Below are 27,934 nucleotides of genomic sequence, written 5' to 3'. Positions count from 1 at the left end.
AGCAGTTATCAGAGCTTCACCCCATCATTGCTCTGGCAGGTTTGCTTGCGTAAGCAGACATCTAGTCATATTCAGCAAAGTCCTGTTTAAATGCTCTACAGAGCCATTCTTCTGTGGACTGTAACCTACAGTGGTCTTATGCTGAATTCCTTCCTGCTCTAGAAAACTCTGGAACTCATGGTTGCAGTACTGTGACCCTTTGTCAGTAAAGAGTGGAACTTATTTTTCATTGCAGCCACATACACTTTGAACTTCTCTAAGACTTCAGTCTTTGATTTCAACAGGTATGCATACACAAAACAAGTTTTCCCTTCTTGGAAGGTCAGCACATATTAGTTTCTGCCTGTGCTTTCCTTTATGGGGCCTGTTATGTTGCTTCTTATAGTCCCTAGAAACTTCTCATTGTGCAGTGGCTTTCTCTTGCCATAGGGTGGCGCTGTGCCTTTCCCCTTTACACACACATCACAAACTTGCAACTCTTGGCCACTACATTCAGTAAACTTTACTTCACATGCAGTCAGCAACTTCTTAACAGATCTCACATTCCTGTGTCCCAGCCTTTTATGCCAGGCATAAAGGCATTTCTTAAGAGGACACAAACTTGCTCTTGCCTGGTAGGCATGACCCATTTCTACCGGGTCCAGATAGTAGGCACCATCAAATCTCACTGCTTTCAAAAGCACATCACTCCCTGGGTGGGCAATGGTGCATTGTCTATCTTTAATCCAAAACACATTTCCTTGATCTGTCAGTTTCGTTACAGAGATTAAATTCTGATCATCTTGCTCAGAGTAAACACAGTCCTTCAACAACACATCAATTAGCTCTCCATCCTTTAAATAAAGCAAGATCCTCACAGATCTCATGCCGTTGGTTTCTAAAATATCTCCATTAGCAAGTTCTCCTCTTGTTTTCATCCAAACAAACAAACCATAGGTGAAATCTACATACATGCATACTTGACCCAGAGTCAAGCATAAAAGCCTTCTTCGCATCTATGTCACTAAGTCTCAACATGTAAGAGACCTCAGCACGAGGCATCGCCTTTGTGAGTCAGCAGCTCCCTGCTGCAACACGGCCCCTCCTCCTTTGTTTGAAGAGCTGGGGTTCTTGCTCTTGGAGCTGTTCTGCTTTGACTTACAAACCCTCGCTATGTGCCCAGGTAATTGGCATCAATAGCACACTCTTTGGTCTTTCTTTCCCTTCTCCTCCTTTACAGTCAAAGCTAGCATCTGGCTTGACATTCTAGACAGTTTGCGTTTAACACTTAAATCTCTTAAATACGCAATTGTAAAATCTATGTCTATTTCTCCTCTAGAATTCAACTGGGGCTAGAATGCTCTCATAACTTTCAGGAAATGATGAGACAATCACAGCTTGAAGTACCTCCGTGGAAACTGTTGCCCCCGCCGATCTCAATTCAGCTACCAGTGCTAGTATTGCATCTAGATGATCTGAGATATCTCCCCCTGGGGTGAGACTAAGGGAATAAAGGCATTTGCACAAATACTGCCTCTGTAGAAACGTGCGCTGGCCATATCTGAGATTGCTCCAAATCTCTTTCACATGAACACAGTTGACCATAATGGCCGTTTCTTGAGATAAGATTGAACTCAGTATCAGCAACTTAGCTTTAAGTTCATCTGCATCAAACTTCTCCCTCTCCTCTTGGGACATATTATGTGGTATATCATAGTCCAACACATACCTTAACTGTTGAACTCCAAGAACACAATTGCAATTTTCCAAAAAAAGGAAGTTATCCCTGCTTAACTTCGGGATGCTGAACTTAGGGGAGTTTTCCACATTACATACAACCTGTTCAGATGGCTGTAACGTCATGGTTTCCTCACAAGTTGCAGGCGAAGATGCTGTTCCAGAATCAGCAGGCGTGTGCCTCTCTCTGGGTCTTCTGACTTTTCTCCAACAAGACATCAAAGAGAATCTGTTCCTGTAATTCCCAAGCAATCAGCTGGCGACTGCAAACGATGGGGAAGGAGATTCCTTCAGATGCAAATTTGTGGAGAATCACCTCAGCACTTCTCTAATGCCTCTCTTAACTAATTACCACCTTGGCTTTTGCTCACAGCTTGGTAGCGTACTGCAGCCTTTAACCTTTTGTTAGGGTTTAGATATACGATTAGTAGAGTAACGTGGAGAGAACCACAAAATAACAGGCAGGCACACGGTTTAGCTTAAGAATAAAAGTAGTTTACTTTACTAATGAGAAAAGGGATCACTGGGATTTCTAGAAAACAAAGACAGGATTCAATATCCTATCTAGCTTCTAAACTACATCTCGACTCTCTCGAATCTTAGCTTCAGCTGCATGGAAATCTAAGGGTTTGGACAAAGGGCTGTAAAACTGACCAAATGTTCTCCCCTAGACCACCCCCCCAATATATGGATTAGCCAATTACGGCTTTTCCTCAATGGTCACTATGCATATTGACACCTAGCCTTAGGAGGGAAATATGTGCAAACACTCTCATTGGCTTTACCAACTCACTGGCTAAATATCAGCATGCATATACAAACAATTAACTCACGACAACAGGAAGTGAAATTGCATCAAAAACCCAACAGAAGAAGAAGATGATATTAAATTTATACCCTGCCCTATACTCTGAATCTCAGAGTGGCTTACAATCTCCTTTACCTTCCACCCCACCCCACCCCACAACAGACACCCTGTGAGGTAGGTGGGGTTGAGAGAGCCCTCCCAGAAGTTGGGAGGACAACTCTGCAAAAACTATGACTGACCCAAGGCCGTTCCAGCAGCTGCGAGGAGTGGAGAATCAAACCCGGTTCCCCCAGATAAGAGCCTGCACACTTAACTACTACATCAAAGTGGCTAGTAGTAGTCATTCATTTCTGAAGGCTCACCACATTTAAACTAGTCACAAATACCATTTTGCATCATAGCTGAATAATCCTGTGGAACAGAAGGCTATAGCCCCTGAGACATGTCTGTTACCAGCACAGCTACTTATGTCAATGCAATATTTATAGAAAGGTTGGACATCCAAAAAGCACTGTACATGTCTATGCGGTGCCATTACCATGTTGGAAAAAACTCACTTCAGCATTCCATAAATGTACATTGAACACTTGGAACTATAATGTACTTTAAAGCAAGAACATTGTACAGATTACTTGCATGATGGACTACTTGAAGCAGAATCAGATAAAGGGACTGTTGCTCACATTAAAACAAATACAGAACATAGACTTTTTCAGACGATTGTTATTGTGTCATACACAGCAAGCTTTCCATTATGAATACCTATGTGAAACACAGACGCTGCTGCTTGCTGATTAATATAAAGTTCTCCCTGCAGGAGGTGAAGGATGTTATGAATAGCTATGTTCTGTGGAGAGATACTTGCTGATTTTATTCAGCGAGGTTTTCAGTAAAAAGAGCTAGGCTTGTAAGAATACACAAAGTTAACTGTTCAGTTTCCTCCACCACGAAGGGCGTTCACATGAACACCTGGAACTGTCTTATACAGAAGTCCTTGGTCCATCTAAATCAGTATTGTCTATTCAGACCAGTAGTGGCTCTCCATGGTCTCAGGCGGAGGTCTTTAACATCACCTACTGCCAGATCTTTTAACTGGCGATGCCAGGGATTGAACCGTGGACCTTCTGCACGCCAGGCAGATGCTCTGCCATTGAGCCACAGCCTCTCCCTACATTATTTGTTAGCAAAGGGTATGGGGGGGAGGGGGGAGTTCATATGATCTCTGAATCTGGAGGCATAGCTAAGTTGAGAAGAAAAAGTAGCTATGTTTTCATCTCTGGCAATGTTATTTCATAGACAGCTTCAAGAGGGGATTGGATAAACATGTGGAGCAGAGATCCATCAGTGGCTATTAGCCACAGCGTATTGTTGGATCTCTGTCTGGGACAGTGATGCTTTGTATTCTTGGTGTTTGGGGGGGGCACAGTGGGAGGGTTTCTAGTGTCCTGGCCCCACTAATGGACCTCCTGATGGCACGTGAGTTTTTTGGCCACTGTGTGACACAGAATGTTGGACTGCATGGGCCATTGGCCTGATCCAACATGGCTTTTCTTATGTCTGTTATTTCATAGCCCAGTGACAGAATGCAGGCTGCACATGCTGATTCGTACTCCTAAATGTATACTAGATGTTCAGTCCCTCTCCAAGTTTGGTTGTGTTTAGAATAAAATAGCACAGCACACATTACAAGTTGGGGGTTAATGGCAATGGCTTGTATGGCTGACACACGGTCAAGCATGTGGTATCAGTCCTTTCAGAAAGTGTGCCTTCTGGTTCATTCATGTGTACATTGTTCCTAGATACCTATAGCAGACTCTTTGAAAACCCACTAGCCAATCACATTGGAAGGCATTTCACATAAAGAAACAAATTGGCATTAAAAGTATTGGGCTGCTTGTGAAATGAAAAGATTTAATGCGTCTGCACATATGCAGCCATTTTCTGGGTGATGGGTTACTGTGATCTTAAATTGGAAACTTTTTTGTAGAAGAAATTTCTCAGCCAGTTTTTCCCCTTTCATAACTCTCTGAGTCTAATTGGGGTGGGGTGTTCTATGAATGGGGAGCAGCAGCTTTATTAAATTATTTTTTTAAGAGTGTGTGTTGGAAAGAATTGATTTCTGATGAAACAAAAAGTTGAACTACTAAACTTCGCAAACAGAGTTTTCTGGAGGCCTTTGAGGAATTGTGGGTGGTGGAAGAGTGGAAATCCCACACCAGCCCCAAATCTCCAAGGTATATTTTTGGCATACATTGGGAATTGCCTGAATGGATGGAAATGTCTTAACTTGAGTGTAGATAACCCAGATTTTGTGCTTCGTGAATTGAAGCGTCAGACACTTTACTGTTAGATATAGTGATTAATTCGAGTTCAGATTGATTTCCTCTTCCTGGATAAAGTATGTGACCTTGAGTGGGGCTCGTGGGGGGGATGAGTAAGTCATGACACTAATTGGAGCGATGGTTCAGAAATCTGGAGTCAAGACTCAACAATATACTGATGATTCTTAGCTCTGTTTCTCGTTGTAGCAGAATCAGGCAGGACAGTAGGCATTCTGAACCTCCTGTCTGGAGGCTGCATTGGGTTAGATTAGGGCTGATAAATGGAAGCTTTATTCATACCACCTGGGCTTTTTTTTGAGCAGGAACTCACAGGAATGCAGTTCTGGCTGGCTTAGTGTTGGGATGCGTGATTCCAAAATTCTGTGGCAAGACTGGCTTGTCTAAGAAAATAACCTTGCCAGCTTTGAAATGCCAGCACCGTCTTCCATTTGTTTCCAGGCAGAATCTGAAGTGTTGGTTGGTTCTTTCAATAGTCCTGAACAATCTGGGACGAGTATTTGAAAGTCTGCCGGTTCTAATATGAGAACAAAGTAGGAGTCAAGCTGCACCTTTAAGACCATCAAAGTTTTATTCAGAATGTAAGCTTACATTCTGAATAAAACTTTGATGGTCTTAAAGGTGCAGCTTGACTCCTACTTTGTTCTACTGCTTCAGACCAAACACAGCTGCCCACTTGGTTCTAATATGAGCTTGTGTTTTTATGGAGGTCATGGTCCTTGTAGCTCCATCTTCAGAGTTCAAATTGGGGTGTCTTCTGTTTGGGCACCTCTACAAGACTTCATCGGAAGTGGGCCTTGCCCAGAACATCAGTGGAGTCTCATCCCTTCTGAAATTAGGAGCCACAGAGGATTTGTGGAAGGGGCCAGTAGCTGAGAATGACAAGGTCCTGAATGGCTGGATTTAAGTGATCAGACAATTTTTAGGGTATAAGCTTTCAAGGCAACACTCCCTCTGCTGGATACCAAGTTCTTTGTAAATCAATAGTTTATTAGTTTTCAGAATTAAAGTCAAAGTAATATGCATTTCAACTTTATACATCAGAGCACAATACATAAAACTATATGATGTCCAGGCCTCAGATTCAGCAGGAGCACTGCTCCTGAACCTTTCCGAGGGTTCCCCCTCTTCCTCCCCACCTACCTTGTCCATTGAATAGTAGGTGCAGCTGCATAACAATCCCTGGATTAGGAGAGCGGGCAGCCAGCCAGCCACCAGGGGTTTTGCCATGCCCCCAGCAGCCCTTATTAACCCCTAGAGAAGCCCACGTCGCCCTTTCACCACTTCTTATGTGATTTTGGGTGGTGGGTGGCTTGCTGGCCTTTTGACTGGTGGGGGGCAGCCCAGGAGAGCCCCAGGTGAGCGAGGCCTGCTTGGGCTGGCTGGATCTCTAGCCAACCCAAGCAGGCCTCGCCCACCCGGGGCTCTCCTTTCTTGCTTCGGGTTGCTTTTGGCTGGGGGGCATATGCTAATGTTATGCTAATGAGCTCTGCCTCTATTTTTCTACAAAATGACCCCTGATAATGTCGCTTTACAATACATGTTATTAGGATATCAAAAGATTGTCTACATCTTTGTTATTGCAGCTCAATAAATCACATATTACAATCAATCACCCAATGTACACAGATTACCACAGACATATATCATGTATTTGGCTAAGGTTTTGTTGTTGGTCAGTTAGGTATTCCAAGCTAGGAAGCCATATGGTTGCAAAATTAGAAGACTGGTTGTGATTTTCAAACTGTTTGAGGTTATCTGTAAGTTTTGCCAATATGCGAAATTTCCATACTTTCTTGCACCATTGAGAAAGTAGGGGGGGAATTGCACTTTTCCAATTCCTAGCCATGGTTGCCCATTGCAGCAGATAATACCAATGAGATCTGTTCAGGGCTTTTTTTGTAGAAAAAGCCCAGCAGGAACTCATTTGTATATTAGGCCGCACCCCTGACATCACCATTGTATTACAGGGCTTTTGTAGAAAAAGCCCAGTAGGGACTCATTTGCATATTAGGTCACACCCCCTGACATCAAGCCAGCCGGAACTATGTCCCTGCATGTTCCTGATAAAAAAAAACAAAACCCAGGATCTGTTCAGTTGTTGAAGAAGCATGTTTTTGTGGGATACCAATTTCTTATCTTACAAAGGGAGCTTTGACTCTTTAATGCTTGTGCCCTAGAAATCTTGTTGGTTCTTAAAGTGCAGTTGTGAAGAATCTAGCTTTTTCCTGTTGCAGCCCAACACAGCTATCCTCCTGAAACTGTGGTCTTGAATAGTTGCTTTTTATTAACATTTGGATCTCCAAAATGTTTTTATAACTACAGTATGGTTCCTCTCTCCCCCATCCAAACTCAAGTTGCTTCAGCCCGGGCAGTTCCCTCATAAAACATTTTGAGAACAACCGTGTATCAAGAGAAAAAGGAGAACTGTCGAGGGAATCCCTCGTTCCTTGGCTTTCGACAGCTGAACGAATTTCCATCCCTACACTTCAAAATGTGTAGCTTTGAGAGATGAAGCATGGGGTTGGTGGACTGCTTCGCTTGCATAAAGAAGTCAGATTTAAACATTAATGCATGAGTTCTTTCTGAGATGAATATCCGATACTGCGTATATTAAGAGTTTGGAATACATGCAGCATTTATATAGGGATGGGTAATGAGTAAGATAAATATGTATAGTACAATGCATTTTAAAATGGAAGGACTATGTATAATGCATTGCACTTTACTGTGAATTCTGATGAATGTCTTCTATTTCTACATGGCTTGTAGGCATCTCCTGGACTGCTTGTGCAGCTCGGTGCTGCACAGATCTTGCCCAAAGAAACGTAACAATGCCGTGCAATTAAACTGATCGCATATAGATTAAGAAGATGATAACTGCCATTCTGAATCAGCCCATTTATTCATCAAGCTTGAATACCGTGCTTTAGGCAGGCATAAATACTTGAAGGCTTCAAAGGGCACTAGAATAACCGTGCTTTTAAGGCACCTGGGCAATTTGCAATTACCTACTTTGGGCCGAAATGTTCAGTTTATAAAAATAGCTGTTTGACTACACCCCTGAGTGCAAAACAGGCTTCCTAGTTCACTCTGCTAACTTTAATTGGGCTCATTGAAGCAAAGCCAGGAAGGAAAAGGAGAGCCAAATTGATGGAAAACAAATCTGATTCAGATCTCTTTATTGTAATGGCAAGTACAATTTTGATTTGTTCCTGGCTATCACTGCCAATCCTCCTCCAGCACAATTTCACTCCACCATGCGTGTGACTTAGCTTGCTGTATGCAGAAGCTCTGGCCTACGTTATGCAGCAAAATGGCTTTCTCTTCCCCCCCCCCATGTTAGATGACAAGATGTCTAGATTTTTCCAGTAATAGAGTGGTCTTGGGTGAGATGAGGTTATATTTCAGTTTTCTATTACTCCATTAAAGCACTTGAACAACTGAATAACCTCCATAAGAAAGGCCGTGAGACATGCACCTCTGTCTGGGTACGTGTCTTTTCCTCCCCGCCCCCATTAAATTTTTGAATGCAGAACTGGTGATAAAGCCCTTAATGGTCTGGGGCTTTCTTCCCTGTGGGACTGCCTCTCCCAGTTTATTTCCCCACACACCCTCTGGTCAGCGTATTGGGGCTTCTTGCAGGTGCGTGGCCCCACAGATTGCCCATTTATCTCCCACTGAGGCTAGGGCCTTCTTCGTTGTTGCCCCGCTCCCTGATAAGGCCCATATTCTGCAGGATCTTCCTGTTTTCTGCAGGACATGTAAGGCTTAGTTCCATCAGGCCTCTAGTTAAATTTTGTAGAAATGCCCCACTGCCTGTACGTGGTAAATATTGATGGGCTTCCTCTCCAAGTATTTGTTTATTTATACTTACTGATCTTTTATCAATCTTTTACTATTGCATTTGAGTGGCTGGTGCTCTTTTAATGTTTAGATGCATATTGTCAAATGTGCATTGTGTATTGTTTTATTATAAACCTCTCTGAAACTGTACAAGAGAGGTGGTATAAGCAAATAAAAAAATAAAGAAGTAAATCCAGGCTTTGCGGGTTTATTTCCGAATGTATTTGTTGATCCCATAACTAAAGATTGCGACAAACTGATAAGTGTCCAGAGGAAAGCTACACTGGGGGAAAGAAGAAGGAAAAATGGCTTCTCCGAGCTGGCTGAACAGGCGGTAGGGACTTAGAGATCCACATAGTATATGTGTGAAAGAGCCACATGCAGCCCCTGAGCCACAGTTTGGCCACCCCTGTCCTTGTCCAGCACTTTAACCACTACAGCATGCTGGCTGTCTTTTCCAATGACTGAAAAATACCTTTGGACCCAATATCTCTGAGGAGATCCACAGTAGAATTGGTTGCAGTTGAGAGCCAGGTTGGTGTAGTGGTTAAGTGTGCGGACTCTTATCTGTGAGAACCAGGTTTGATTCCCCACTCCTCCACTTGCAGCTGCTGGAAAAGCCTTGGGTCAGCCATAGGTCTCATAAGAGTTGTCCTTGAAAGGGTAGCTGCTGTGAGAGCGCTCTCAGTCCCACCCACCTCACAGGGTGTCTGTTGGGGGAGAAGATAAAGGAGATTGTAAGCCGCTCTGAGTCTCTGCTTCCGAGAGAAGGGCGGGATATAAATCTATAGTAGTCGTCATCTTCTTCTTCTTCATCTCAGCTCCACTTTGGAAACTTTCATACTGCTGAGCTTATCAGACGAAGTATATGCTCTCTCTTAGAATGCAGAGGGAAAGACAACACAATTCTGTGCTCGCTTTTGTAGTGTCATCTCCCTGCGCCCCGAGAATCTGTCCTGTGCATCTTGCAGTGTGCATTGAGCTTTTTAGCCGTTCGTTTTAGGAGTGGCAGCCAAGAATGATACAATCTTTCCTTTGTTTGACAGTTCTGTTCTTCCTTTTAAGATCTTCAATTATTTGTAAATAGCGTATTTTTTATTTTATTAGCAGCATGTGCTTTCATTCTCCAGACTGTTTCCTTATATAAGACTTTATGGGCATGAATGACTTGTGCTTTCATTTACAACTTTGCTTTTATGAATATTTCATGTAACTAGAGATTAGCTTTTATTGTGGAATTGGTTGCAATGATTACAGTTAGTCATTCAGCATCTCTTCCTCTTTTGTGTAGGCTGTTTGCATGCGACTCTGCCAACTTTTCAAGCGTCATCTTCACATTCATTTCGGGCCCGATGAGAAGAATTAATGCTGGAAACGTTAATTAATTGGGGTGAGGGGGTGACAAACAATGAGGCAAATACTTCTAAAAGATTTGTAAAAGTTTCTGCTGTTTCCCTTATAAGCATTGGGGGAGGGCTGTGGCTCAGAGGATACAGCAACTGATTGTCATGCAGAAGGTCCCAGGTTCAATCCGCAGCATCTCCAGCTGAAAGGAACAGGTGGGAGGTGATGTGAATGACCTCAGACCTTGGAGAACCGCTTTCCAGACTGAGGGGTGTCTAACTCATTTGTTATGAGAAATGGATTTGATATAAATAAGACCTGATGAGGGGACATTTATTTATATCAGATTGGGCCATGTGTGTCATGAAATGTAATGCCAGGTAGCAGACACAGACAAACACAATTAAAGGATTTTTTTTTAAAAAAACCACCTTAAAATAAAACATACTTAAACATTAGCACTCGTGCAATATTTTGTTTATTTTAACAGTCTCTGATAACTGACACCTCTTGTTCTGAATTATTGCATCAAAAACTGGAGACAATGTCTGTGCTGTAGCAATCTTGAGTATGCTGTTCAGGTATGCAAGTTGCAAACCTGCTTTTGATTTGCTCATGGGCCTGATAGGACCCCTCTGAGAACCTGATCCACCCCCCGGGCCACACATTTGACACCCCTGGAGTAGACAATATTGACCTGGATGGACCAAGGGTCTGATTCAGCTGTAAGGTGGCTTCCTGCATATTTTACAGTCATCCTGAGTTTAAAATGGGTGTCTGGCATTGTGTGAAGACAATTCACTGGTGTTTTCTTGCTATGCTAGTTTTTTAAAAAAAATCATCCATGTGAGAGCCAGTTTGGTGTAGTGGTTAAGTGTGCAGACTCTTATCTGGGAGAACCGGGTTTGATTCCCCACTCCTCCACTTGCAGCTGCTGGAATGGGCTTGGGTCAGCTATAGCTCTCACAGGAATTGTCCTTGAAAGGGCAGCTGCTGTGAGAGCCCTCTCAGCCCCACCCACCTCACAGGGTGGGTCTGTTGTGGGGGGAGAAGATATAGGAGATTGTAAGCCACTCTGAGTCTCTGATTCAGAGAGAAGGGCGGGGTATAAATCTGCAGTCTTATTTATTTTGTACATTTATTTTTTATTTATTTTGTACATTTATAGTCTGCCCTTTCCCATAAGGGCTCAGGGTGGATTCCAACAAGCTAAAACAGTAAAATCAACAATAAAACATCAGAATTGTTAAAACAATTAAGCCAATAAATTAAAATTAATTATTTAAGACGGCATGGATGGTTTGAGCACATTCTTCTTCTAGTACCGCCATGTATATAAAAGCAATTATTTCAGTTGAACAAATCCTTTAATATGGTTTAACTCCTACGTAGTGTTCTTACTTTAGTTTTAATTGTGGATCTCATTAGCTGCTTTGAAAAATACAGCTCAAAGACAGAATAGAAGTAATTCTTTAATGCTGAACGTCCCTCACTTCTGAATTGTTCATGTGCATATATTCCAGATAGAGGTTTACTTCATGATCACTGTAGATGCAATGTTTGTTTATATGTCTGTAAAGCTTGCCAGAGGGAACTCTGGAATAGGCACACATGATATTCACACTGTTGTACGAGAGCACACTTTGCAAGGAAGATCTCATGCAGTGTAGATCACAGATCCAAGTAGATAGTGCTTATTAAGTACACTGTGTGACTTTGTTTGTTTCTAAGAATACGGAAAAGTAGGATCATGTTCAAACCCTTCTTAGACAAAGTAACAGAAATAGACTCTGGAAAGCCAGTGGGCTCTATCAGAGCTGGTGTAAAAGGATCCAACTAACAAAGATGACTAGATATGAATTAAAATTTTAAGCACAAGCACTTTTTAATTGAGAAGCTAGATGCACTTTACTTACCAATAGACTACAACTGGCACTTTAAATCTCCAGACGATTGGCAAATGGATATGAGATTTTTGGACTAATACTATATCCCAATTTCTACATGATTGTACACAATTTCTGCAGACTAAATGTTATGGAATGAAGAAAGACACAAATGAGGTATTATAAGTATTGAATTTATGTATGGTGAATTTGCAGTGTTTTCCTTATATAGCTTTCTCTCCATGATCCCTTTGTGGCTAGATCACAGCAATAAGACAGAGCTTACTGAAAGGCTGTGTTAGCCCGCTTTGCATTTGTTCATGTGAATGTAGCTTGAAGTTGAGAAAAAATAGAAAAGGCAGGGGTGGAATTCTAGCAGGAGCTCCTTTGCATATTAGGCCACACACCCCTGATGTAGCCAGTCTTCCAAGAGCTTACAAGGCTCTTTTTTGTAAGCTCTTGGAGGATTGGCTACATCAGGGTGTGTGGCCTAATATGCAAAGGAGCTCCTGCTAGAATTCCACCTCTGAGGAAAGGGATGGATCATGGTGGAACTCTACAAGAGGCTTTTGGAGGGTGACAGAGAGCAGTCAGGATATGTGCTTTGCACCTTATTGATGAGGGGACATGTTTGTCACAGCACAAGAGTTCAGTCTAATAGGATTAGGTGTTGCCATGGTAATATGGGCCTGAGACCACAGACGAAATGAAAAAAGATAACTGGCTACCTGACTGTGCAGGGATGCCATGGGTATGGAGAGATGTGTAATTAATCCATGAACCAGAAGTCTAGGATAGTATACCATAGGGTGATGCAAAATAAAATGGATCTGACGTAACAACCAGAGGCTCTGGATGGCACACTGTGAGGTCATCTATATCATATGGATCTGACTCTGGTGATCTACGGGTGGGCACAAGTAGGGCTTTGGATCATGGCCATCTTTAAGCTGTAATTGGTGTGACATGTCACCAGCAAGGCGAATATTCATTTGTACAGAAGCTGGAGGATGAACTAGTAACGTTTTTTTCCCAGCGATTGTCAGCTAGACCAAGGAAGGCAGAATATTCAGTGCATCTGTAACTTTGAGAAATGCACATGCATTTGACAGTTAATTTGGCTGAGCCAAAGCCATAGTCGTCCATTGGAGAATGGAACTAGCAAGAGTATGGGCAGTGGTGATTGTGGTCGATCAGTCTGTGACAGGATGCTAACACTCATGTGTGATGGTTTTTATGCATGAGTTTACCTATTTCAAATGTCAGGATGTGGTATTAGCTGCTGGAGCATTAAAAAAAAAAACATCTTTGGAACTGGGGATGGATGTCAGAGTTCTCTCCAGCTGAACTAAGGTATGTTGTAGAATAACCTGATGACAGATTGAGGCAGGTTCTCTTCGAAGATAAGAGTCTATTACTACCAGCTATTACTTCCTCCTGTTAGTAGGTATCTGTGCTGTAAATCTAAATAGGCTTATAGGGTTCTACTGATTCAGATCAGACGGTTTGGAGAAGATCTGGTGCGAATGGCAGTTCTGCAAGAGGACTTGAACACACTCTCTTTTTACATTATAATATAATCTCCTTGCAAAGGAGCGAAACAAAAACATATAAGTGAACAAATGCAAGGCTAATAATGATTAAAATGCTAAGTACACCAATAATAATAAATTAAGAACCACTGATACCCCAGTAATTTCATTCTCAGCAGAACAGCACTGGATACCAGAGGCAGCCAATGTTCCTTCTAAGCTGAGTTAGCATGAGCTAGCTCACAGATTTTTAGCCTCCAGCTCATACATTTTTGTCTTAGCTCAGGAAGGATGACCCCAGAGCACAGTAATTTATGCAGTAGCTCACAGCTTTATTGCCAGTATCTCACAAAGTAGAAATTTTGCTCACAAGACTCAGCAGCTTAGAGGGAACATTTGAGGCAGCCGCAGCATTCAGCATCTTGAGAACATTTCAGAGCTGTAACTTTCGTTGTTTTAACCATGTGCCTACTCTGACCAACCAGTTCTCTTTCTCATAGGGGTATCATGAGTTTCACTGGCAGGCAGATATCCTTTCCACAGTTAACAAATTTAGTACCACTTCTCGGTGTGAAATATGAGCCATTTAAACATGTTCAAAACAAACAAAGGAAAAAAATCTTTAGCTCTAACAGTCAAATCAATATTAAGTACTTAAATAATGGTGAATTAGGATGAGTTATGGTAGGTTTTAGCGTTAAATGGCATTGATCATTTGAAAACAATTTTCCTTCATCTGCAGACTTATAGAAAACACTGATCCTTGTGAACTTTTCTGCTGCCAACTGGCAGAATCCACTTCATAACCCAAGAATTTTTATGCCACTTTCACTCGTAATGTTTGACCTTCTTTTTCCTCAAGCCAAACTGATATTTTGAAATTCAGTGTGGCTGTTTTGGCTCCTGCACTTCTGGTTTATATGTTGATTCTCCCTGCTAGCACACCCCGTGATGTCAAAATGGCGATTGCAAAATCCGCGTTTCTGTAATCAACGTGTTTGTTGTTCAGTCGCACAGTCGAGTCCGACTCTTTGCAATCCCATGGTCAAAGTCATGCCAGACTAGTCTCTTACTGCAGACCAATTCAGTTTAGATATTGCTGTCAATTTGCAACTCCATGGGCTGAGTTAAAGGGTGCCTTCAACTGAGGAAAAGCTTCCTTCCATGAATACAAGGGCACCTTTGATCCATGGCCATGAATCCCGGTTTAAAGAGGGGTCCTCAACACAATAAAATATAATTATCATGAAACAATATATAATTATAGTGAAAGAGACCGTGGCTCAGTAGTGGCCCTGTTTGTCATACAGAGGATCCCAGATTCAATCTCTGGCATCTCCAGTTGAAAGGACTTAGATGATGATGTGAAAGACCTTGATCTGAGAACTTGGAGAGCTGCTGCCAGTCTGTGTAGACAATACTGATGTTGATGGATCAAAGGTCTGATTCAGTATAAGGCAGCTTCATGCTTTACTAAATAGGTTGGTTTTGATTACATTCTAATAGATGTTTAAAGTTCTGAAGTAAACATCTATTTCAGTAGATTTCAGTAGATTTCAGTAGATTTCAGTACTCATGCACGCGTTATATTTTATTGTCTTTGCAGACCTTCAGTTTCAGTTTCAAACCTTTAATGCAGGGGTGGGGAACCTCCGTCCCGAGGGCTCTATGCGGCCCTCGAGGTCACTTGGTGTGGCCCTCGGGGATTGCTGGGCCGAACCGAGCCATGTGGCAGCTTCTGTGGGGCCTGGCTGGCCATCGAGGATCATGGCGCCCAGCTGCTCTGTGCAGCAGCTTCCCCAGGGCCAGGCAGGCATCACAGGGCCCAGATGTACTGTGCAGCAGCCTCCCTGGGGCCTGGCTGGCCGACCAGAATTACTGCAGGGCCTGGAAAAGTTACTGTCACAGTTCAGTTCACACTTGATTATCCCAGATGGTGTGGCCTAATATACTAATGAGTGTGTGACCTAATATGCTAATATTAGGGGATGTGATCTAATATGTTATTGAGTTTCTGCTGGGCTTTTTCTACAAAAAAGCCCTGGACCTATGTATTTGCCTTGGGGGGCGGGCTGTGTGCGTGTGTGTGTGTCAGATTAGGCTCCCCCCACATGACTTCAAATAGAAAAAACAATTATTTGCATTAATTTTGCTGGCCTGAATCATTCTCCCTTGGCGGAGCACTGTTTTTTAAGTTGAGAACTTTTTATGGCCTGCGAATGATGTTATAAATATCCATATGGCCCTTGGCAGAAAAAAGGTTCCTCACCCCTGCTTTAATGGCATAATATAAAATACAGAACAATATTTGGATAGACAAGATAAGTCAGGATTGAACTTAGGTTAGACATAAAATCAAACATAGCCAGAGTTGTGTTGAAGAATGGTGGCCAAAATTTTTGCAACAGCACAGGTTATTTCTGAATGAGAGTTCAGGAAAAATCAACAGAAAGACAAATTGTTCTGATTGACAGTAGGAGGGGAGAATCTGTGAAACAATTCCTGACAGGGTTTTTCATATAGATGACAAGTTTCATGTTTTACTAAATAGGTTGGTTTTGATTACATTCTAACAGACATTTAAAGTTCTGAAGTCATGCATTCAGTACTCATACACTCATTATATTTTATTGTCTTTGTAGACTTTTTAAACACAAGATTCAAAGGATTTTGAAATGCACAGAAATTCACCCTTGTGACGCTTCTGTGTGTCTGTGTTTCATTAACCAGACTGAGGATCAGAGTCCTGAATTCCTCTTGGTGTATTGCTGAGACTGAAGGGGTATTAAACCCCATCTCTTGTAGGTGGTCTCCATCAGGAATCAAGCTCTCTGTGTGAGTGCCTACTTGAAAAGAGTGCAAAGTAGTGTGCATGCTCAGAAGGAGGCTTGGTTCACACCCAGATGCTCTGCATTGTTGAAGTACACTCCAAGAAAGGCTTCCTGGCAATAAAACGGTACATGCAACTTTTTCTTTGCCCTGACCTGGATGGCTCAAGCTTGTTTAGTCTTGACAGATCTAAGCAGGGTCAGCCCTGGTTAGTACTTGGATGGGTGACCATCAAGGAAAATCCACAGTTGCCAGTCAGAGGCAGACAACGGAAAACCACCTCTTGCCTTGAAAACCTTACGGGGTTGCCAGAAGTCAGCCATGACTTGGTGGCCTTTTCCACTGCAACTCCTTTCTTCGAAAGGGAAGGGGGGAGCGTATTACAGACTGTTGAATTCCCAGCTCTCACTAGAACGAGCAGGTGGTTTTGTCTTAATTACTTCCAGTTCTGTGGAACTTCGGGTCAGTCTGATGTTGAAGTAGAAGGCTGATGCAGGCAGACTCGTAAGCAAAAAGTAAACTGGGTCACAGCTACCTGTCATCCTATTCCATTAAGAGAGCTCTTCGCACAGCTTGGCCGAGAATGTCAAGCGGATGCGGTTCATCTGCAGGTTGTTGTCTGAGTTGTCTCCCAACAAGGACGTCTCCTTTCAGAGCCAGTACCGACGCTTGCATTGCTCAGTACCCGCTCCTTTTTGTTTTTTGTCTGTCCCTCTGTGATATATCGACGCTTTGGCCAAGAGATGGCAGCTGAGACAGAAAGAACCGCAGCGATTCTCCACTGCTGCTGTGCTAGGAGGAAATCCAATCCAACACATTTGGCGCACTGTTGGCTGCTCGACAGGCCCCATGTTGAATTTTCAAAATGCTCTGAGGGACTTCACGCTCTGTTTTTATCAGTGGCTCAAAGTGGCCCCCCAAGGCATGTCCTATCAACAAAAAGACTCCAGGCTTTTCCAGAATTCATACTGTTTTTCAGTTCAGTAACACTCTTTGAAGGAAATAGAATCTTTGGTATTAAAGAGCTGAAGATAGCCTTGAGGTTGGCCATTCTTCTTAGATGCTCACTACACCAAAATACGAGGGGGGAAAACACTGTCTCATGAATTGTAAGCGTTAAAGCATTAATGTAATATTTGCTACTTCCGAGCACAGCACTTATGACAGGGCAACTTGTGGCAGAATTCGTAACATTCATTGCACGAATGTTGCATTGTATATGGGTTTGTCCAGCTTTGGTATCTCATTAGAAGGTTAGTGTTGATTGTGAAAACATGGAATATTTCCATCGACCTTTGCAAACTTCCCCAGCTTCCTACCAAACGTTTGTGATATTTTTTTGTGGTTCTGAAAAAATGGTCAGTGATCTTTGTAGAGATTTATTTAAAAGAGTCATGTATGGACATATGCACAATGCTAGATTCTGTAGCTCAGTGTGCTTTATTAGCTATCGTATTGATCAGAGAATGGATGTGGTGTTATGTAAAACAAGGTCAAGTTTTTTACTGAAAAATAAGGATGTAGTTTATCAGTGGCTGCATTCAGAGGCATTAAGCCTCTGAATCCCAGAGCCAGGAGGCAACATCAGGGGAAGGACTTGGCCTCTCTGCCCTCTTACTGTCTGTCCAGAGGCCACTGTGTAAGACAGGATGGCCACTGTGTAAGATAGGATGCTGAACTAGATGGACTACTGGTCTGATCCAGCTGGGTTCTTCTTATGATAAGAACATAAGAGAAGCCATCAGGCCGATGGCCCATCCAGTCCAACACTCTGTATCACACAGTGACCAAAATTTATATATATATACACATACACACATACATATATAATAATAATAATTTTTATTTATATCCCGCCCTCCCTGCCAAGGCAGGCTCAGGGCGGCTCACAACACATAAATACAATAATTATACATACATATATATATATTTATATATATACATATATATATATACACACTGTGTCTAATAGCCACTGATGGACCTCTGCTCCATATTTTTATCTAACCCCCTCTTGAAGCTGGCTATGCTTGTAGCCGCCACCACCTCCTGTGGCAGTGAATTCCACATGTTAATCACCCTTTGGGTGAAGAAGTACCTCCTTTTATCAGTTTTAACCCGACTGCTCAGCAATTTCATTGAATGCCCACGAGTTCTTGTATTGTGCGAAAGGGAGAAAAGTACTTCTTTCTCTTCCTTCTCCATCCCATGCATAATCTTGTAAACCTCTATCATAACCTCTATGATATAAACTTTTAGAATAGTCACAGGGACATTTAAGAATTTGACGATAGTCAAATATGTTGGAGGTTTTAAGATGTGTTCTGTGTTATGGCTGTACTGTTATTCCAGGCTGATAGCTAAAGCAAATGCGTAAGTGCTCTTTGGCAGTTTAAAGGTTTCTGTTGGAGTTAAGAGGCAAAGTGTCTCCCAACATCATTGTAGGCTTTGGTTGCACTTCAGTTCAAATTTGTTGACAACTTTTTCCGTCAGATCAGTGGTAAAGCTATGGGCACCCGCATGACCCCACAGTGTGCTAATAACTTTATGGCCCACTTGGAGCAACACTTCCTAAACTCCTACCTATTTAACACCTCTCTTATACATGTGATACATTGATTACATCCTTGTTATCTGAACACATGGTAAAGAAGTCTGGGACATATTCCACCACTCATTCAATGACTTTCACCCCACCGTCAACCTGACAATGAACCGATCTATGTGGGAATGGTTTCTATATCTAATTATTGATGATAACTCAAACTTTTTCGTGCTGCTTCAGACTAATACAGCTACCCATTTGAATCTATACACATACTAATGTCATTCAGTTCACATATCTGTTTGTAAACCCTTTTTATTATGACGTATGCTAATTTTCTGCTATTCATAGGTCTTATCAACTGCCTTAATCCAATCATAGCTATATTTTTGCTCAGTTACTTACAAACATAAGAGAAACCATGTTGGATCAGGCCAATGGCTCATCCAGTCCAACACTCTGTGTCACACAGTGGCAAAACCCCCCCCTCAAGTGCCATCAGGAAGTCCACCAGTGGGGTCAGGACATTAGAAGCCCTCCCACTGTGCTCCTCCCAAGCACCAAGAATGCAGAGCATCACTGCCCCAGATAGAGAGTTCCAAAAATATGCTGTGGCTAATAGCCACTGATGGACCTCTGCTCCATATGTTGATCCAATCCCCTCTTGAAGCTGTCTATGCTTGTAGCCACCACCACCTCCTCCTGTGGCAGTGAATTCCATGTGTTAATCACCCTTTGAGTGAAGAAGTACTTCCTTTTATCAGTTCTAACCCAAGTGCTCAGCAATTTTATTGAATGTCCATGCGTTCTCGTATTGTGAGAAAGGGAGAAAAGTACTTCTTTCTCTACCTTCTCTATCCCAAGCACAATCTTGTAAACCCCTATCATGTCACCCCTCAGTCGACGTTTCTCCAAGTTAAAGAGCCCCAAGCGTTTTAACCTTTCTTAATAGGGTAAGTGTTCCAACCCTTTAATCATTCTAGTTATGCATCTTGACTCTAATTAACTCTTATTGGCAACACCCTCCCCACCCTCTACCTAGATATAATGGTCAGTGACTTCTGTTTCAATGTGTACCCGAAGAAGTATGCATGCACATAAAAGGTTATCCCAGAATAAAACTTTGTTGGTCTTAAAGGTGTCACAGGACTCAAACTTTGTTCCTCAAATTCTTCCGTGTGTGTTTGGGAATAAGTAGGGTGGTACACATAGAATTGGTTCTAGTGATCTGCAGCATAACTGAACAATAACTTCAAAACTCATGAGATGATTCATAAGTCTACCATGTTGAATTCAAGAGGCCCCATCCTCTTCCAGAAAAACAGTGCACAATTGTGAATACGCCCATTGATTTAAAGTGGCCAATTGAGAAGATACTTTGTGTAATTGGAATAGAATGGGCTTTCGGGTTGGAACAGAATGGGCTTTCGGTTCAGTAATGATTTTTTTTCAGACCTGTAATTGTACTGTTAACAAAGCATACCAGTTGGGTTGCATTATTTCCTAAGAGCCAGCTAAATAGAGGAGAGGTTTGCACCACAAGGGGGAGTCAAGGCTGCTCATGGTTTTCTTGAAAAGTTCTCTCTCTTTCTGTTCAGTCCTCAAGGCGACTGGTGGCGTTGGATGCTTTAATGCTGCCTGCATTAATGTTTGAGAAACCTATTTTGTGGTGAATAAAACTCTAAGAAAATCAATTAAGTTTCATGATTGCTTTTGGGGAGAAAAGTACGTTCCGTATTTATGGCTGGATCAAGAGTCATGAAGTGTGCTGTAACAAAAGGAGAGAGGGAAAATGCTCATCAGTTGCATTAGCCTGAAGAAGCTGAGGGCGGCCGCGGAGTCATAAGCAGAGATCTAAAACCATTTTCCAGGCTTCTGCCAAACCGCTCTAGTTAATAGCCAGCGAGCTTTCTGTAATTACATTAGATTTACTGTAAACATTGAGGCGGTTTTCAGCTTTTTAATTTTGCCTGCATTTAAAGTAAAATTGCAGCATCTTTCTATACTAGATGCAAACTTGCTGGGCTTTAGACGAGCAATAAAATCTGCAAAAAAAAAAGCAGCTGTGGAGCTTTGATTTTTTTAAAAAATTATTTATTTGCTTACTTCCTTTATATTCTGTCTTTTCCCCCAATGGGAACCTAAATTGGCTTACATCATTCTCCTCGCCTTTGTTTTATCCTCACAACAACCTGGCGAGGTAGGTCAGACTGAGAGAGTGTGATTGGTCCGAGGTTATGTAGGTTCCATGGTAAAGTAGAGGTTCAAATTTGGGTGTCCCAGATGATTGTGTGACACTCATAACGACCACACTATATAGGGTTGTCCTTGGCTCTTACCAATGAGGGGTGGATGGGAGGAAGCTTCTCAGGAGTGGGGTGCGCAGTGTGATGACATCACATGGAAGTGATGTCATCACATTGGGGACATTGCATAGTGTGCTCTTGTATCCTTCTGTGTGTGGAAACTGTGGCAGAGATTTTGATTGTAAGGAGTGACTTACTTTGTTTATTTATTTCATTTATACCCCACCTTTTCGCCCTAGTAGAGTCCCAAAGTGTCTTCTGTTGTTCTCATCTCCACTCATTTTATCCTGATAACAACCCTGTGAGGCAGGTTAGGCAGAGAATATGTGTCTGGCCCAAGGTCACCCAGTAGGCTTCCATAGCAGAGCGAGGATATGAACAGGGCTTTCCTAGATCCCAAGTCCAATACTAACCACTGCACCATATTGGCTCTGGTATATGCATGTGTGTGAGAGAAATGTGGCAGATATAAGAGCTGTTCAGATCTCGGTGGTGAATTTTTAGGAGCTTCATTGGTTGGAAAACCCTAAGAAGTTTATGGTGGAGACATGACTCTGTAAAATTTGAGATACCACCAGTTTTGTTGAGATACTAGTCTGGTATAGTAGTTAAGAGCAGCTGACTCTAATCTGGTTTGATTTCCCACTCCTCCACATTCAACCAGCAGGGTGACCTTGTGTCAATCACAGTTTTCTCAGAGCTCTTTCAGCTCCACCTACCTCACCGGATGTCTGTTGTGGGGAAAGGAAGGGAAGGAGATTGTAAGCTGCTCTGAGTATCTGAGTGAAGGGCAGGGTATAAATCCAACTCCTCCTCCTCCTTGCCACCTTTCTGTCTTGCAAAACATGAGGTGGCTTAAGTAAAACAACAATTATATAATATACATAAAGTTCACAAATTATAAATAAATTACTAAAGTAGTCAGATGCAGTACTAATAAAGTTTCCTTCTAAAGTTGAAAAATGAGGGGTCTGGGTACACCTCTGGGGAGGTTGTTCCTTAATCAGGGGGCAGTCACTGAAAAGGCTGTCTCTCGAGTACCCACCTTGCCCTGATTCTGCTTGCCACCTTTTTTTTCTTTTTCTTTTGCAGGGCGAACATTTCAAATTCTGTGTAGGAGCCCCCTAGTTAGCATAAACATGGCTGTGAATAGGGCCAACACCATCTTCAGTTACATTTATTTAATTGATTTATACACTATCTTCCTCCCCAATGAGGGCCCAAAGCAGCTTACACCATTCTCCTCTCCTCCATTATATCCTTACAACAACCCTATGAGGTTTGGTGAGGCTGAGAGTGTGTGGCTGGCCCAGGGTCACCCAGCAAACTTCCATGGCACGAGTGAGGATTTGAATCTGGGGTCTTCCAGACACTAGTCTGACACCTTTTAACAGCATCGCATTGACTTAACCACATACAGTTAAGAACATAAGAGAAGCCATGTTGGATCAGGTCAATGGCCCATCCAGCCCAATGCTCTGTTACACAGTGGCCAAAAAAATCCCCAGGTACCATCAGGAGGTCCACTAGTGGGGCCAGGACACTAGAAGCCCTCCCACTATGCCCCCCACCCCCAAAGCACCAAGAATGCGGAGCATCACTTGCCTCAGACAGAGAGCTCCATTTATACCCTGTGGCTAATAGCCCCCGATGGACCAAGTGGATTGGGAGAAATTTGCTCCAAAGAAGGAGCCTTTGGGCGAGAGCACACAGTGTGGCAGAACTGTTGCTGACCCCTTAACCATGCTTAAAGAGAAGAGAGTATAATGTTGTCTCTTGGGTAACTGTGACTTTATCCTTGTAAAGGGTCATGGCGTAGACTGGCAACACAGTCCCATTTGTTCTTGTCTTCCCAGGCTTATCCCTCTTGGTACAAAAGCGTCTCCTCTCCACTGTATTCCTGCCATTCCTTGGAAGTAACAAAATAAGGCTCAACACTTTGATAAGAATGCATCATATTTTTCACAATCCCGGTTCTGTCTTTGGTGTGTAATAAAGCCCCACAGATTGCCAGCCGTTATGGAAAATGAGGTCCTTTGTTTATCAATAACCCTAGGGGCTGGCATGAATGTTGCTTATGTAAGCTTCTTGGACAGATAATTTCTTGTTCTTTCTCACAGTGCATTAAGATTGGTAGTTTATACTTTCAGATTGGTAGTTCATGCTTTCAGGGTGTTTGTCCCCCTATAAAAGTTGTGATTATGGATATCTGCTTGTTTGTCTTGTTTTAAGAATCAGTCAGGCTTAAGAACACGTTGTACAAACAGACCCTTTAAAAGGAACGGCCTGTAAAGCATATTAGATGCCGTCTAGCTGAAACTGAGCAGAACAAATACACGTGGGTGTGAGAGACATGATCGCTTTGAAATATTAATCTGTAATCTAGTTTTAAAAGTGTTAAAAATGGTGTGGGGTGGGGAGAGAGAGACACATTTCAAGATTAGGAGTTCAGGAAAGAAATTGCCTTGTTCTGTCTTCAGGAAACCAGAAATGTCACATTAGTTTGATAGATAAAGTGTGAAATCTGAATCACCATGGAAGTGTTTCAGCTTCGAGGATCCGAAATGCCACTTTCTTTAAGTGATCCGGTAGACTGCAAACCCAACTACTGGAATCTTCAGTTAATGAAGAAACCTGCTTTTTGGTCGACGACATTTAAGAGGGTATCCTAAACATACAGACCCCTGTTATGAAAAAAAGAAAAGAAATAAATGCCGGCTGTGTCTTGGCTGAAAGGAGAGTGTGCGTTCTCAGGATGCCTTTTGCGGCAGTTTGGATTCTCTCCCCTCCCCTAAACTTAAGAACATCGGTGATTCTGAGCTCTCCAGCAGTGTTTCAGAAGCAGTGTGACATCACTCCAGTATCGGTTTTCCAGCCAAGCCAGCCACGCTCGCAGCCCAGGATGCTTTTTCGTAGTGTCAGAGCTGTTGCATAGCTCATTGGGGGAGCAGCTCTTAGACAAAAGGGCCGTGCCTCATAGCTCCTTTAAGTGCTGTTTGTGTTAAGACTTGGGTGAAGAATGAATTTCCCTGAAAGCTGGTAAGTGAGTCGTGCGATTCTGTGTATTTTGCAAACAACTCTGCCAGATGATTCCTTCTTTTTTTGCTTCCTGGGGTAAACTGAGCCACCAGTAACGATGCTGGAAACGACTTAGATCCACATTAGAATCAGGGGGGGAAATTGTCATGTTTGTTGCTTTAGCTTCATTCAGTTATGTGTAGTCATTGCTAATTGCTGGTAGCTGGGATAATTTTATCCCCCCCCCCCCTCCCGATATTAACCTGTGCTTTCAAAAATGAGTCATTGCTTTGGAAAACAGATTTGAACCTTGCATGTAAAACAGCGTTAGGTGGCTGGGATGAGAAGAACTTTTAGAAACTGTACCCGTTGCCCTTCCCTGTTTCCAGTTTGACAGGGGGGCAACAAGACAAGGGTGTTTGAGCGCTATGACAAGGACTGTAGAAATTATTAATGGCAGTTTATCATTTTCACAGACTGTACAATGCATAGCTACAGTTTTACATCAGATACATTAGATGGAGATCAGATTAGCTACACAGAATAGGGAACAAATGAATGGTGTGTTGGCACTGTGGAGCATGGAAAGTATTGATGGGATTGGATAATATATGAGCATTTCCTGAAAAAGCAAGATATATGCAGTCACTATTGAAGTGGAAGGATAGTTAATGAGTCTCTGTGTTGATTTCAGTGAAGACATAGGAACGACATAAATAGAGAATTTTGAGAGAGACTGCCTTGAAACTGGGTCTTCCATTCAGTTGCTGTCCCCCTCTTTTATAACTTCCAGTGAGGCTTCAGTTTCTCTTCCCTTGTGTGTATGTGTTTGTTCATACATTATAACCTGTGAAAAAGTGGGGGAAAGACAGCCTTCCTTTTTGACAGTCTTATTGCCTGATCTCTTTCATGGTCAAATTACTATAGCAAACCACTAACCCCTTTAGTTAGTGAAAAATAACTTTTTTATATCAGCAGTGGCCATTGTTTAAATCGGAGGCGGCAGAAGGGATTAATATTTGAATACTGCCATAAAGTGGCACAGGATTCCAGTTTGCGTGCATTTATTTCCATTTGATCTAAAAATACCCCCCCTTGTCAACTGAAATGATCAAAAACATTGTAAGCACTGAAGAAAAGCCTTGTGGGTGAAGCAGTTTTTAATTATGATTGCTGTACCAGTTTTTTAAAGCCCAGAACAGTTGTTCATTCAGAACCTTACCAGGTCCAAGGTGTCTTTTGTACAGGTTAAAATATTACAATTATTTCTGAGCATACAGATAAATAATCATCTTGAAGCAAAAGCCTTGAATGTATTACAATAAGAATGTCAGGGCTTCGTTAATAAACATTATACTAAACACAGCTAATCCACCTTTTCTGGGGTTCCTGTCGTCTAAACCCCCTAATCTCTGAAAATGATAGATATCTATTTCTGGCAGGGGAGAGGCTGTGGTTGGAATTCAGATGAACTGATTCCCGTCATCTTCATACAGAAGTGTGGTTTTTATTCTTGCTTTTCTTTTCTTTTTTTGCTTTTAGACCTAGGCTGAGTCTTTATTGGTCGCTGTTCTGTGGTACATTAACATTGATTCTTACACTGTAAACTCGGAATTTCATATCTCAAGTTCTTTTTTTGGGAGGGGGGGTAGCAGTTTCTCTTCAAATGCTAGGAGAAAATATAATTTAGGAGTGTGTGTGAGAGAGAATGTGATTGATCTTTTTGGAAATGGCTTAGAGATTAAAACATGCAGTCATTAGGAGGGCTTTTAAAAAGTTTTTGTGTGTGTGTGTGTGTGGGGGGGGAATGCATTGAAATGTTTTTCATGCATAGCCTTTACAGTTGTATAACCTATGGGATTGTTTCAGCATAGCCCAGCAAGCCCTGCAGAAGAGATTTCCCAAGCTGATTTTTAAAATTATGCTTAATTATTGTAAAAGTTGAACACATGAAGCTGTGTTATACTGAATCTGACCTCGGTCCATCATGCTCAGTATTGTCTACTCCAGGGATGTCAAACATGCAGCCTGGGGTCCAAATCAGGCCCCCGGAGGGCTCTTATCAGGCCCTTGAGCAACTGGCTGTCATCGGCTTCCTTCTCCCTTTCTCTTGCTTCCTTCTGCATAACAGTTTACTTTGCAAGTCTTGCTCAATCGCACAGGTGCTACAGAGCAAAATCTCTATTTTCTCCGTTGGCTGAGGCTCCTCCCTTGGGGAGGAATAGCTTGCTTTGCCAGGCTCTCTCAATTGCACAGCAGAGCTACTGAGCCAAGCCTCTCTTCCTTGTATTGGCTGAGGCTCCTCTTCCTCCTGGTCCCCTGGGGAAGAAAGGAAAGATCTAGAACTTACTTTGCCCAGTTCCCTGAATCCCATGGGAGAAATACAAAGAAAGCACCTTTAATATTGAGTGCTAATGCTTTAAGCATGTTTTAAGGTTGGTTTTTTTTTTTAAAGAAGTTTGTGTTTAAAATCTTTAATTGTGTTTGTTTGTGTCCTTCATAAAGTTTATATCTCTGCTACCTAATCTTAAATAGGTATATACTTGGCCTGGCCCGACATGGTCCAGCCCAACAAGGTCTCCTTTATGTCCAGTCCGGCCCTCATAACAAATGAGTTTTGACACTCCTGGTCTACTCAGTCTGGCAGCAGCTCTCCAGGGCCTTCAGCTGGGGTCTTTCGGATCCTCTACAACCTGGTTCTTATAAACTAGAAATGCCAGGAATTGAATTTGGGGCCTTCTCTGGTGGTTCCTGGGAGTGGGACATCCATTACCAATGGGAACAGACTCCTCCTCCGGAACAGGGTTGGCGCTCCAATTGATCCAGGGAGGGGAAGTGGCCTATCCCCTGGGAAGTCCCTAGTTTACCAGAGCTTTGGGGGGGGGGGGAGGTGGAGTGCTGCTTGAAGATAAGAGTTAAATAACTGGTCACTTAACATGACTTGTACATTTGTAACTCTGGGCAGTTACTCAGCCCCCTCCCCAGCTCTGACCCTTAAAGTTCATACAATATAAAATAAATTTGGGGGGGATGGGAGAAGAGATAGCCAGTATAGAGGAAGCAGCTATGACTGTGTTCTGCAAGCTCCTGTAATAGGTGAATGATTTGTGCAAACCTTTGTGTGTAATGCATGCCAAATACAGCTGTAGACTAAGGACAACTAAGAAAAACTGTACTGACACATTTTGTACAGCTCATAGCACACTGCAGTGCACTTAGTAAATGTAGTAGTAATAGAAGTTACCCCAGGCATGCCTGAACACCATCGTAGGCATGCATGGCTGATACGCACAATTTCTACAGCATGTTGAATATGTATGCCCAAACATGTTGGCTTTTATTTTTCCGTATAGGCATGGCCAACATTTCTGCTAGTGAGACACTTGCTTCTTTTATGCAGCTCATACTAGTCTCTGCAGTCAAGTTATGCAGTGACATCTACTTCTGATCCTTCAGCCTAGTGCCCGTTCTCTGGGCAACGTGTGCTTCTAGGGTCATAGTGAAGGCAGAATCCGCAGCATGTTTGGACATTCATCTTGCAGATTGTTGCTCACCATTCCACTGCAAGACTTCCAAAAGTCTAGTGAGCACTGATGGAATAAGCCGTTATCTGATCTTGTGTTGAAGCACTCTGATGACCACACTGTGAATTCAAGTGGTCACTCACTTAGAAACCCACTGTACTAGTATGCAAAGAAGGCTGTAAGCATCAGTCCTCATAGGCTTGTGCATGCACAGTATTGCTTCTAGGACATTTTGAACATG

At 42.5% G+C, this 27,934-nt stretch overlaps 1 protein-coding gene across 24 annotated transcripts in view; it reads left to right on the top strand.

The window, feature by feature from the left end:
* The window catches only part of PLEKHA5 (pleckstrin homology domain containing A5), a 342,905-nt gene that overhangs the window by 133,183 nt on the left and 181,788 nt on the right, over window positions 1–27,934 (top strand). Inside the window, exon 1 of one of the 24 annotated variants that reach the window (XM_060245849.1) lies at window positions 24,095–24,190. The exons of the other annotated variants lie outside the window; for them this stretch is intronic. Within the exon in view, the coding sequence (XP_060101832.1) occupies window positions 24,171–24,190 (20 nt within the window). The 5' untranslated portion in view covers window positions 24,095–24,170. Of the gene's footprint in view, window positions 1–24,094; window positions 24,191–27,934 lie in introns of those variants that run through there. 24 annotated transcript variants of the gene reach the window in all.

This window comes from Heteronotia binoei, chromosome 8 (genome assembly GCF_032191835.1).
Source record: "Heteronotia binoei isolate CCM8104 ecotype False Entrance Well chromosome 8, APGP_CSIRO_Hbin_v1, whole genome shotgun sequence".
Lineage (NCBI taxonomy): Eukaryota > Metazoa > Chordata > Lepidosauria > Squamata > Gekkonidae > Heteronotia > Heteronotia binoei.
The sequence above is the reverse complement of the archived record's forward strand: the minus strand, read 5'-3'. Positions and strand labels throughout refer to the sequence as shown.